At 40.5% G+C, this 12915-nt stretch overlaps 1 protein-coding gene across 1 annotated transcript in view; it reads right to left on the bottom strand.

Moving 5' to 3' along the window:
• Window positions 1–12004, bottom strand: part of TPP2 (tripeptidyl peptidase 2) — a 52570-nt gene extending 40566 nt beyond the window's left edge. Inside the window, exons 1-7 of the mRNA XM_066545159.1 lie at window positions 11843–12004; window positions 5834–5962; window positions 4026–4121; window positions 3509–3613; window positions 2720–2844; window positions 1853–2016; window positions 474–628 (exon numbers count right to left, since the gene is read on the bottom strand). Of these exons, the coding sequence (XP_066401256.1) occupies window positions 474–628; window positions 1853–2016; window positions 2720–2844; window positions 3509–3613; window positions 4026–4121; window positions 5834–5962; window positions 11843–12004 (936 nt within the window). The remainder of the gene's footprint in view (window positions 1–473; window positions 629–1852; window positions 2017–2719; window positions 2845–3508; window positions 3614–4025; window positions 4122–5833; window positions 5963–11842) is intronic.
• Between the last annotated feature and the right edge of the window lie 911 nt (window positions 12005–12915).

The raw sequence follows: 12915 nt of genomic DNA, 5'->3' as shown, positions 1-12915 counted from the left end.
AAAAGAGTTAACACAAATACAGCAACATAGGTAGATACTTGCCTCTATTCTAGATTTATTCTAGATCTGAGTAACTATAAAAGATACACTGACAACATAAAGAACTTTATTAAGTATGCAAGTAACTGCTCTCATGCATCAAGCTAGTCAGACACTGCAAGTCTGTTAGCCTGGAGAAACTCTAAGAGCTCTATGCAACAGAAGTCTTGTTTTATATTAAAAAACTAGTCTTACAATATGCTTTAAAATACATTCTAGTTGGTTTTAGGCGTTTTGGCTGTGTTATTTATTGCTTGAGGGTTTGCTTTTTTTGTGGGGGTGGCTTGGTTGTTTTTTTATTTTTGGTATTTTTGTTGGAAATACTGTAGAACCACAGAAACAAAGCCTATAAACAAGTAGGGCATGAAGTTCCACAATATTCTACACTTAAATCACACTGCTGAGATTAGTGATTTATTCAGTGATATACCCACAGCTCTTATTAGACCAGTGCCAGTTTCCATTGTACTCAGTCTCGTATCACCAATCTTGATTGCAAGAATCTGAGCTCCAGGAGCCACACCATTCCGCTCTGGTTCTTCTGGAAAGTATCCAGCTGCAATACTAGCCACATGTGTCCCATGTGCTCCTGTGCAAAGGAAAAGTACATCTTTTTAGTGGAATTCATTTGCTGGAATTCAATATGCTACAGCTCAATTAATTTTCGCTTATTAAGCTGTAAGCACATAAATCCAGGCAGTGGCCAGTCACCAGTGCTGCTGGTACCAAAAGGGTGACAGTGTTCACCAGGACTCAGCAGTGGAGCCAGCCCTGTTCAGTATTTTTTGATGGTCTGGACAAGGGGATTGAGAGTATCCTCAGTCACTGTGCAGGCAACAACAGGCTGGGCAGGAGTGCTGGGAGGATAGGAAGACTCTACAAAGGGATCTGGACAGGCTGGATCAATAGGCTGAGGCTAATTGTATGAGGTTCAACAAAGGAAACAGCTTTTTAAGGAGAGAAAGGAGGCAGCAGGAAGAGAGGAACAAAGTATTAATTCCACTAACAAAAGTTACTTTGAAGGCTCCACACTTCCTACTCAAAGGTATGAATACTACACCTGAGACAACTCAGGTAGCAGGCATTAAGAACAGAAAACAAAACTACACAGAAACACAGAAAGGAACATCTCAAATAAGTTACCATCTATTTAGAAATCTGAACTGCTTATGTAGCTCTATTGAGATGGGATAGTTTCATGGGGAATAAAGAGCATTTTTCGAAGCAAATGCATCCATACCATCCCAACCACTCAGCTTGCTTCCAAAACAAACCATGATTACTTAAAGAATACTCTAAAACAGGTTCAGAGTGGTTGGAGCTACAGTTATAGTGACATCTAGCATGACAAAAAACCTAAATTAAGATCAATACCCATTTTGTTCATGGGTACTGTATTTAAGATTCTTAAAGTATACAAATACAAAGGGAAGCAACTAAAATCAATCATCACTCTATATTTAACAAAATAACAAAAAAGGTTTTTTGACAGAAGGTTCTCTTTAGTTTAGCTTTTAAGATGTCTGTACACGTTAAAGAATACCTAAGTATGCACATTCTATGTATACATGCTTATGTACATAAAGTTGACAATATTTCATACAAAAATGCAGGCAAGTTTGGTAATGAGCTGTCATTATAGAATTTAGTTCAGGAAATATGAGTATTGATCTTAAAAGTCATAATAACAACTGCTGTACTACAACAGCTGCTTCAAGCCATCCCAAGTATCAGAAACAAGACCCAATACAAATTACTGCGTCTCATCATACCTACTTAGCAGCAAAATGTTTTTAAGATTATTTTCATTTACCTCCACTTGTCACAATAGAAAGGAGGTTTCCATCATCATATATATTCACTGAATAATTCAACATCTCAGATGTTCCAAAAGATCCATATTCCTGAGCCTCTTTGTAGGTTCTCAGCACTGTACAGTTAGCTAAGTCACCACTCTCACTTGTATCTATGCAGGCTCTGTTGACAAAAAACAAACAAACAAAAGAAGGCAATGTCCCAGCTGCTGCAAACTTTTGGTCACCTACCCTCTCCAGCTGAGCATAGCAAAAAGACTTCAAGAAGTTTGGTTCTGTGTTTATGGTTTCTTTAAATAGTTCTTTGAGCAACTACTTTAAAACTTGGTTGTTTATACTTAAGATTCAGAAAGTTATCTAAATAAACTGATTTTCAAAACACTACTAAATTCAAATAAATCTGTATTTGAAAAGCAAGAGTATGAAAATTTAGGCAAGTTCAAGGAAGAAATTTTACTAAAGATAAATGTTCAGTGCTGGTACACAAACATTCTAAGTTTTACTGTTTTGTATGAAGCACATTATCAGTAAAGAAATGTGCCATGTTACATCTCTGCACAGACACCTGTTTCGTCTTATTTCACATCACCAATGGATAGTCAAAACAGTTTTATTCTGCTTCAGAAGAAAAACCCCATAAGCTTACATTCATATCTCACTGTCTTCCGTAAGACTTTATTCTATCCAATCTTCATTTGGGACCAGAATTTTGTCAAGAAACTCAACTGGTACAGCAGGACTATTTTTAAAGCAAAAAATACTTAAAACCTCTATAAAGAGGGCAGATATAAAAGATAACAAGTCTTCGATGCAAGCTATTGTTTTATGTAAAGAACAAGATATTTTAGACAAGTTTAGTCATTTACCTCCAGGTCTCACCGTCATACCACACTACACAATCATACACTGGGCCAGGATCACTGTATTTTTTCTCAAAAGAATTCAACAATTCCACTTGATTTTGAAGTTCTTCCTTTATTAGCTTATTTACCTAATATGGCAAACAAAATTAAATTAGAATATTTCCAAAACTATTACAAGATGGGTAATCCTACATTCTTTTCTAGTGCTATACATTTTTTCCATTACTTTCCCAGCAATGTTAGACTATCCTAGGAGTCACAAAAATCTAGAAGTTCAATGGCTTTCAACAGTGCACTATTTATTTTTGGCCTATTATGTACAACTACTTCTAATTTCTGTAAACGTAACATTTAAAGCCATTATTTTCTTAAAGACTATTAAATGATAAAGTAGTATCTGAGGCATTTCTGGTACTTCATTAAAATAGTACACAGTTTACACAAGAAAGAATATGTTTAGAAAATTCCAACTTTGAACACAGCAAGGATGGTGGCCTCAAAACATTGCACATTAAATTAACAACAAAACTTACTGAAAATATCCAACAATTTTTTTGAAGTAATCCTGTTTTCATATTTGACACCAACTCTCAAAAGTAAAGAACACTAAGCAAACTGAACAACCACGCATACAAAGACTTATAAAATTAATCAGAGGATACACTGGCAAATTATCTGCCAAAATACTCACAAGTATCTTTCTTTAACTCATCTAATGAAACATTTTAACCCTGTCAACCAGTAACAAATTGTTGCAAAGAACAAGTTCATAAAATTAGGCTTCGTGCAAACCTGTGAGGGAGAGCTATGAGCTGCATCAAATTCTTCTTGTTTCCTACAGGCCTCTGCTAAAGCCAGCCTGTGAACAGGATCCCAGAGCTTTTCCTTGCGCTCTTTCTGCAAAATAAAAACAGAGGTTCCTCCACATGCTAAGATATGTATGTCAAAGTATGAAGTCTATAAAGATCATTTGAAAATTCTGATTTGAGACAATGGTTAAAAAGCTTCCATACAATAGTATAAATAAGCATAAATTGCCATACAATTTTAAAAAAAGGGGCTATCAGTAATTTCTGTACGTCTCGCCTCAATGGACCACTGTGAGGAGGATTTCCAAGCCACCCCCCTGTTGCTCTGAAAAAATCACAGAAGAAATGGAATCAATAAAAATCAGAGAGAATAGCATTTTCGTGCTGGTTAGCAATCCAAGTATGCTAGCAAATCACATGCTGTAGTGTTCTAACAAAATTAAGAAACAGAACTGTAAAATATGACTATATACCAGAAAGAAAAGATAATTCATCCTTACCTGAATCCTCTCCTTAAGAGCTTTAGGATAGATATCATAGCCATTTTTTATGCCAATGTGATATTTGCCTGAAGGATTTACCCAGTTTGCTGGAATCTAAAGAAAAGTACATTTAGAAATAGGTTAACTAATGGCATTAAAAGAACTTCTCAAACAACAAAGCCCAACACTTTGTAAGAGAGCTTAGCAGAACAAGCCTGCAAATACTGCCAATTTAATTCTCTGTCTCCGTAACAGTAACTACTGCACCGTTCCAACAACATGACATGGAATTTTAAATCCAGCTCCCAAAAAATGAGTATCAGTTCATGTGACACTGCCATTGAACATCTTTAAGCATTAGTTGCTCTGATAGTCTACTTTTAAAACACAAAGCCCCAGCTTTACTGAATTTGCTGGGCAGAGGTCTGGGGAAATAACAGTACTATAAGTGAAACCTAACATGAGCAAGTATGGTTGGAAGCCATGACAAACATCTGAATATCTCATTTCACAACTTCATGCAATTTAGACTCTGTATATCAGGATCTGCTCATCCTAGTAACAAAAGTAAAAGAGCAACAGACTTAGCCTTACAATCATCTTCTGTGCAAAATTAGGAAAAAGCTGACAGTATGGAGAGATCCAAAGATGTGATGCCCCCATATCACATCATCAATCCAATCAGGAAATCAAGAAAACGTTAGCAACATCAGTTCTGTGTACTCAAGACCTCTACAAGATTTCGTGTCCTTTTTGGAAACCCTACAGCATTTCTGCTATGCATAGTGAGAATTCAGTGAGTCTACAACTAGGTCCTCAGAGATTTCTCAGTCTCTAAATCTATTCACCATGAGCTTAACATAATTCCTCTTGTAGCTCATGCAAATGTGGAAAATAGTAGCACTCTTCAAGACACTACTGTGTCTGATATTTTAAAAACATGTTAGCACATTTTCTTCAGCCAATTTCCAAAGCTGTATCAGATACTCTTTTGAACAAATAATTAAATTATTATCAGGCCCCACAAAAAGCCCTGTACACACCCGTATTCAGCTACAGAATAAATTAGAAATAAAGACATATAAAAAGTGTAAAAAACACTAAGCAATCTACATGAAGAGCAAATGCAGCATTAGGTTTGGGTAAGATCTGGTTAGCTGGTTTCAGTTGGGCTAGGGTTGATTTTTTTTTACAGTAGCTGATATGGGGCTGTTTTGGATTTGTGCTGAACACTCTTAATAACTCAGGGATGTTTTAGCTGCTGCTGGACACTGCTTGCACAGAGTCAAGGGTTTTTCTCTCACCCATCCCAAACAGTGAGCAGGCTGGAGATCCACAAGGATTTGGGAGGGGACATAGCTGGGACAACTGATCCCAACTTGACCACAGATATATTCCATACCATACAGCATCATGATCAGCATATAAAGCCAGGAAAAGAAGGAAGAAGGGGAGTTCATTACGAGTGATGGCATTTATATTCAAGTCACCATTTGTGTGGAGCCCAGCTTTCCTGGAGATGGCTGAACACCTGCCTGCCTATGGGAAGTGGTGAATGGACCCCTTGTTTTCCTTTGCTCGCATGCAAGGCTTTTGTTTTTATCTCAACATTTAAGTTTGTTTAATTTCACCCTTCTGATTCTCTTCTCCCCATATTACCTGGGGAAGGCTGAGTGAGCAGCTCTATAGTGCTTAGCTGCAAGACAGATTTAAACCACAACATCTGGTTAAAAGGAAGCAAGTTTTGTAAAAACCAAAGCAGGTGCTAAATTTGCTATTAACCAAAGAAGATGTCTAGTGGCGTCTCTGTACCACCAAATACTCACCTTTAAAGTTCTTCCAGAAAGACCAGTAATCTCTCCATCTTTAGGTTCTGCAATGGTACATGTAGTTACATCACCACTGCCCGTAGTGTCAATGATATCAATTATCTTCGGTTTCCCATCAGTTGTAATCTGAAAATATGAGCACAGAAAAATTGGAAAATGTACTTGATTAGTACTTTAGCACACAAACCAGGAAAGTTTTGCTGTTAAAAATATCAACTAGCTTTTTCAGGCACCCAACCTTTAATTGAAGGACATAAAACCAACTTGAACTCAAGATAAATTCTCAAATAACTAAGACCAACATGTCCCTATTTCTGGTTCATACAAATCCACTTATTTCTAATAAGGATTTAGAAGCGAAAAAAGGAAAAACACTCTATCAACAAAGCACAGGCAGCCTCAATTTAAAACCAAGCCTAAATTTGCAAAAAACCTATTTGCAAGAATTACTATTTGTTTTCATATTATTTGCTGTGTTGCGTGTGACCCTTCATTCTGGACAAATTTTATAGTAATGAATGCACAAGTAAGAAAATGACAGGTGCTGAAGTACAAGCTCTCACAAACTGGAATCTCTTAACTGAGCTTAAAGAAACCTGAAAGGGACACAAGTTACTCTTACCTTATTTTTCCTCTTTCAAAGATTCTGCTTTGTGTTTTAATCCATTTGCACTGTTAGCAGCTACAGCTATATACACCTAACACTTCTATAAGGAGTTTGGAAAGATGTTATAGCAGCCTCCCAGGACCTAAGGAGGGCCTATAAGAAACATGAAAGCAATTTTTTACATGGCACAGGTAGTGATAGGACAAGGAAGAATGGCTTTAAACTAAAGGAGACTGTAGGACCAGTTATAAGGAAGAAATTTTTCACTGTAAGAACAGTGAAACACTGGAACAAGTTGCTCAGAGAGGTGGTGGATGCCCCATCCCTGGAAACATTCAAGGTGAGGTTGGATGAGGTTCTGAGCAATCTGATCTAGTTGAAGATGTCCCTGCTCCTTGAAGGGAGGTTGGACTAGACAGCCTTTCAAGGTCCCTTCTAACCCTAACCATTCTATGATTCTATGAATTGATCATACATACATATTTTTACAGTTCTGTATCAAAGACTGATTCACAAAAGAAGATATCAATCATCTTCCTAGTATTTCCTATACGTTAACTACACTGAAAGTGAAAAGAGCTTCATATTTAGAAAAGCAGCAACATTTGTTGTTTTCTACATTTAAATACATGGTATTTTTGCCTTTATTCTCTATCAATAATTTTGATGTTAGATATAATATATGGAAGGTTGCTTTGTTCCAATAATGCTCTAGAATTGTGAATTCAGCTACTGGAAGCTACCGACACATTCAAACTGTTTCATAAAAGTCACTCTGCTGCTGCCAAAAGGACAAGAGTCAGGTTCTTATCACATGTCAGCAAACAAGGATAGATACTTCCATGGTCTCAAATTCATGGCTTAAAAAAAAAAAACAAGTAACAAACAAAAAGCCAACCAAAACTCATACAATCCAAAAAACAATCTCTTAGAAACTCAACAAAAACCAACCCAGACAAGTAACAAGCAACACCACCAAAGAAAACAGACTTAAACAGGTTAAAAAAAATAATCAACCCCAAATATTCCAAACCCATAGCAACCATAAAAACAGCATCAATTTCATTTTCCAGAAGGTAATAAATAATGCTTTTGAATAGGCTAGCTAGGGAAGAAGTTTCATGAGAGAAACCAACACTCTACTCTGTTCACAGAAATTCAAGTTCACTAGAGAAAATCTTAAGAGCATCTTAACCTGGTAAAACATCGACCAAACCATAGTTACACAGTAGTGAAAATTTATTCAGGGAACAGTGTGTAGGCACTAAACCATACACTTTTCAAGCATTTGTAATTAATGTCTTCAATGCTGGCCACAATTCACACAAAAGTCAAGAGCTGCTCCAATACTAAAACAACTGCAAGCTAATCCTGACATTAGTGGCACTGCACACTTTTCAATATGCCTCTACTCAAGTCAACTATTCAGTGATCACAGTACAAGAAAACAAGAATGAAAATGTAATCCAAGGTGACTTGCTTGAAGGAGGCAAGTTATACAGCAACAGGTGGCCAGAACACAGATTTATGCTGCAGCAAGCTTGGATAGTTTTGGGAGTTGTTTCCTAGCCCGAAAAACGAGGTGCAACTCCTACACTCTATGGCTCTCTGCCTCCTAGGTGAAACCTAGCAGGCCCACACACGCACTTGAGTTTGTACTGTCAGAACCAAGAAATCAGAGTCTTTCAGTCAGACACAAGAAACTCAGAGTTTCAGCTGGTCTAAGGCTCAATTCCTATCAGCCGCAATCCAGACAGGTTCACAGTAATTTAGTGCAAGTAACTGATACGGCAGCTCCTGCTACCATGAGCTGCTCTTCGGCACACTGCCCACCAGAAGCAATGCCAGAGTGAAACTCAAGAGTTCAGCTCACTTGGCTTTTGCAAATCTTGTCATTCTGAGTTTAAAATTATAATAAAAATAATCAAGTGACCTTGATCAATTCTCTTATGCGAACAGAAGAGTCTTGAAGTAATTAATTGATCATAGACAGAAGGTACATTCTAGTAACTTTTGCATTAAAATTTAAAAAAAAATAATTTTTATACAATTAAAAATATTTTATACTGTGTTTAGAAAAAAAATCCCCAATCCTGCCTTAATTATTATGGCTTGCCTATAGGCATGTAAAAAACAAATCAGTAGTTCAAAACTGAAAACTACTTTGCTGTTTATACATTTCTGCTTGAAGTTTTAAAATCCGACTTACATGTTAGTTCTTTGTAAAGCAGATAAATTAGTAAACTGAGAACACTAAAATTAATCTGTGTGCATAATCCTGGCAACTGATACAGGTTATAATAGAAGTAGAGGAGCGCTAGTATCTTTGACAATCACAACACAAGAAAAAGGAAAGCCAGATGTATTTTAGCATGTTTTTACTAGCTCATACAATCATTGACTCCAACTGACAGCTACTGCTGCCACAAGAGATGAACAAGTTCTTCAGCACTTTGGTCATGGGACAGCTGATCATCATCATCACAAACAAAATCACTTCCAAGCAATTTTTTTTAACTCAGTGCTGAAAAGCAAGTAAAACAAAACTAGCTGCTACTGCTAAAAAGTGTCACATAAAAGCACAAGTTAATGTTAGTAAATAATAATTCCAAATGCCACTTCACAAAAAAAATAAATTTGCAAGAAGCAAAATGAACTGACTTACCTATCATGAAACATAAGAAGCCACAATAGGAACAGGGAAAGGACAGGGTGGGGCTGAGCAAAGGCTATACCTATACAACCACAACACTCCATTAAATGCACCTAAAATTTCATCAGTCACTGTGCCTTAATGAGGAATTACAAACAATGACTTGGCAGACAGCAGGAAATACATTCTACCAAGAGGACTGAAAGAGGGCAAAACTCACATGAAAGAAGCAGACAAACTAAACCTTACAGTTGGTGTCAACTGGTGGAAAAGCAATGGAAAAGGAGGTGAAAGGAATTCCCTAGAAGGCACTGGTTCCCAAGATTCATAAAGAAAAGGAAAGTAAGTACAAGCTAGAATAACGTTTTATCTATCAAAGAAAGCCAATCAACAGACAACAGATCTAAGAAGATTTTGTTAACTATTCTCTCTATAGCAGCAAGCGTCCAGGGAAGAACAGAAACATAATGATATTTCCCTGTTAAACTCTGTCCCCAGATCTTTCTGTCCCTCAAAAAGAAAACAAACACTGCTATCAATGTTTACAAACCCAGTCACAGAATCAACAAGCAAAGAACCCTACCCAGGAATGAAACACTATGGAGCAGCTAAGAAATTAACTGTTTTGTTTTGACTAAGAACTCCACTATATCCAAATCACAGTAGCTCATTTTAGCTTATAATAATCATTGTCATTAACCAGAACTCCAAGTTGTAATACCAATTAACCTTGCTACAGGTTAGCAACTGATTCAACATCTTATAGATCTAACTCTATGCCAGGCCAGGAACTGACAAGAAGACTGACAGTAAGAAAAAGCAGCAGCAGGAAAGACGGGTGTAAAAAAAATTCCAAAAATTGTCCCAAGGTTAGAAACTACTTCTTGCACTACAGCTATGCTGTGTCACTGCCTATGCCCAGGACACTGATTCATTGCACTGAGCCAAAATGTAAACTGGCAAATGCTCCAGAGAGTGAGAACATTCCTTTGCTGAAGAAACACCTACAAAGCTATTCTAGACTGAGTGCTGCCTATGCTTCCTTTATAACTGCCTGTGCAGTATGTCTCCCCTGGCTGTACTTTAGCAAGCCCCTTAAGCTAGGTCTACTAAGTGGGCAGTGTGAAAAGATCACACAACTTCTTTACATGTTTTTCTAACAACCCTGCAAACTTACTCTCACCCACTGCAACGTTAATTACACATCCTGCTCTTCAAATCTTTTACTTCTTCTACAAATCTTTAACTGTGGTACCCAAAATTTTATCCTGTGCCTAAAGAAAGTATGTTGGAAAAAACTGATATGGTCAACACAGAGATCATGCTGCTTCATAAATAGCCCTTATGAGCCTTGGGTCACCTATACCAGAACAAAGCTTCCCACTACTGCCAATAAATTCATACTGGGGTTTTGTTGTTGTTGTTGACCACTACTCATTCATAACCTCTAAAAACCTAGGGTTTTTGCTTTTATATGTGAAACTTCAGAACCATGCACATCATTCAATTTATATTCACACCTTCCTAATTGTCTTCCATTACTTTCTGCTCTGCCCATGGTATTATCATATTTTCCTTTTGACTAGCTTTCATTAAGATTTCCAATTACTCTTCCACTTACCCACAACTTCTTACCAAAAGCACCAGCTTCATTTCAGCTTAAATCAATCGAAGTTACACCTGGCCACTCCTTCCCTCAATCCAACCTGTCCTCATAACTCATCCTCTAGTCTAACCGCATCCCATAAGGAGTCATTTCAGAACACAGAACTAATGATCTGCTAGGGTCAGGTCCCTGAATGAGGTCACTTAGGAGTTAATTCCACACCAAAGAAAGGATGGAAACCACCACAAGCCCTGCTTAGTCAAAACAAAACAAAACAAAGGATTCAGCGTCCAAGTGAGTTGCATACAACTCCGAATCATTCTTCCACGGACTATTATGCCATCACTCAGACATAACATGTTGACAAAAAATCAAAAGCAGCAGTGACACAAAGGGCCACATGCAAACTTACAAGATAAAGAAATGTTAAGAGACAAAGGTTATAAGAAATAAGTGCTGAGAAATGCCCAAACTGACATCGCACACAGAAATTTACAAAACCGACATGGAGACATAAAGTTGGCAGATCAAAAAAAAAAGGTGGCAGAATCAAATTTGATACAGACTGCTATTGCAATAAAACGCCCGAGAAATATAAAGAGAAAGACGGGTATGCAAATTGTGCCATAAATAAACTTTTCATGTAAAACACCTAGGCGGCTGTGTGTAGCCTCGAGCTACCTACTGCCGAAGTAACGCTAAGGTTTAACAAAAACACAAAGCGTTCTTTTATAATGAGCTCTGCGCGAGAGAAGGCAGCCCAAGAGATTTAAGTGCCGTAACACGCCTGCGGACGGCCGGGAAAGGAGCAGGATCCTCACAGCAGCAGCACCGGTGCGGATCCCCGGCCACGGCATCTCCCCGCCCTCCCGCACCCGAGCCCCGCTCACGCGTGCGGGGCGGGAACCGAGAGCGAACACAAGCCACGAGTCCCCGGGATAGGGACAGTCTCTGCCACAGGGACAGTCCCCGGGACAGCCCTCCGGGGCCTCCCCCGCTCTCGCCGCCGCTGCCTCGGGCCGCCCGAGTGCCATGGCCGGCCCCGTACTCGTCCCCGTCCTCCCGGGCTCGCTCCGGTGGGACCCGGGAGCTCCTTGCGAGCCGCGGCCGTGACTCAGGGCCGCCGCCGCCCTGCTCTACCTGCATGCCCGGCGCTCCGGGGTCCACGCCGGTGTCCAGCACGGCCAGCAGCACCCCCCGCCCGTCGAAGTCGGGGAAGCGGGCGAGAAAGGCAGCGGCGCCGGTCTCCTTCTTGGGCAGGAGCCCGTGGAACGGGAACGGCTCCTCGGCGGCGGCCGCCATGGCGCGAGACCGGGGCGCGGGGCCGGTGGGGACAAGCTGCGAGAGGCCACGGGAGGGCGGCGCATGCGCGGTGCCGCCCCACCGGCCCGCGGGAACACGCACCCCCTGGCGGCCCGCGGCGCGAGCGGCACCGGAGCTAAACTGACCAATAGGACGCCGAGGCGGGCGGGGTCTGCTCTGCAGGCAGCCAATCACGGGAGGGACGCGTTCCACGCGCCGGGGCTGTGGCGGCCACGTACGGCGGCGGCGGGAGCCGAGGGCACCTTCGGTCGCCGGGCCCGCGGGCGGAGCCCGACCCGCGCCGCCCCGCCCCGCCCCGGGGCTCCCGGCCGGCCGCAGGCTGCGGCCTCAGGCCCTGCCCGCGGCTATGCGAGGGTGCCCGGCGTCCTCCTAATCGAAAACGGAATTACGGAATCATTTAGCTTGGAAAAGACAGCTGAAATCATTAAGTTCAAGCTGTGACCGAACGCCGTGTCAACTGAGTGTCAACCAGACCACGGTACTGAGTGCCAAGTCCAGCCTGTCCTTAAACACCTCCAGAGACGGTGACTCCACCATCTCTCCGGGCAGCCCATTCCAATATCTAATCATGCTTTCTATGACGAATTTCTCCCTGGTGTCCAAACTGAACCTCTGGCACGCGTCTTGAGGCCATTTCCTCTCAGACAGTCACTTGCTGCCTGGGAGAAGAGGCCGACCCCCACCTGGCTGCACCCTCCTGTCAGGTGGTTGTAGAGAGCAGTGAGGTCTCCTCTGAGCCTCCTTTACTCAAATACCGGATGTGCAAACATTTACTTAGTGATGGGTTTTTTTTCTTCTTTTTCTGCTGATTCATTGTTCAGCACAAATAGGTCCCACGGTGGCCGTACCAGTGCAACTGTTTAGCAACGAGCAGAAAAAAAACCCAAAAC

This window comes from Molothrus aeneus, chromosome 2, assembly GCF_037042795.1.
Source record: "Molothrus aeneus isolate 106 chromosome 2, BPBGC_Maene_1.0, whole genome shotgun sequence".
Classification (NCBI taxonomy): domain Eukaryota; kingdom Metazoa; phylum Chordata; class Aves; order Passeriformes; family Icteridae; genus Molothrus; species Molothrus aeneus.
Note: the sequence above shows the minus strand (reverse complement) of the source record. Positions and strands in the feature narration are given on the sequence as shown.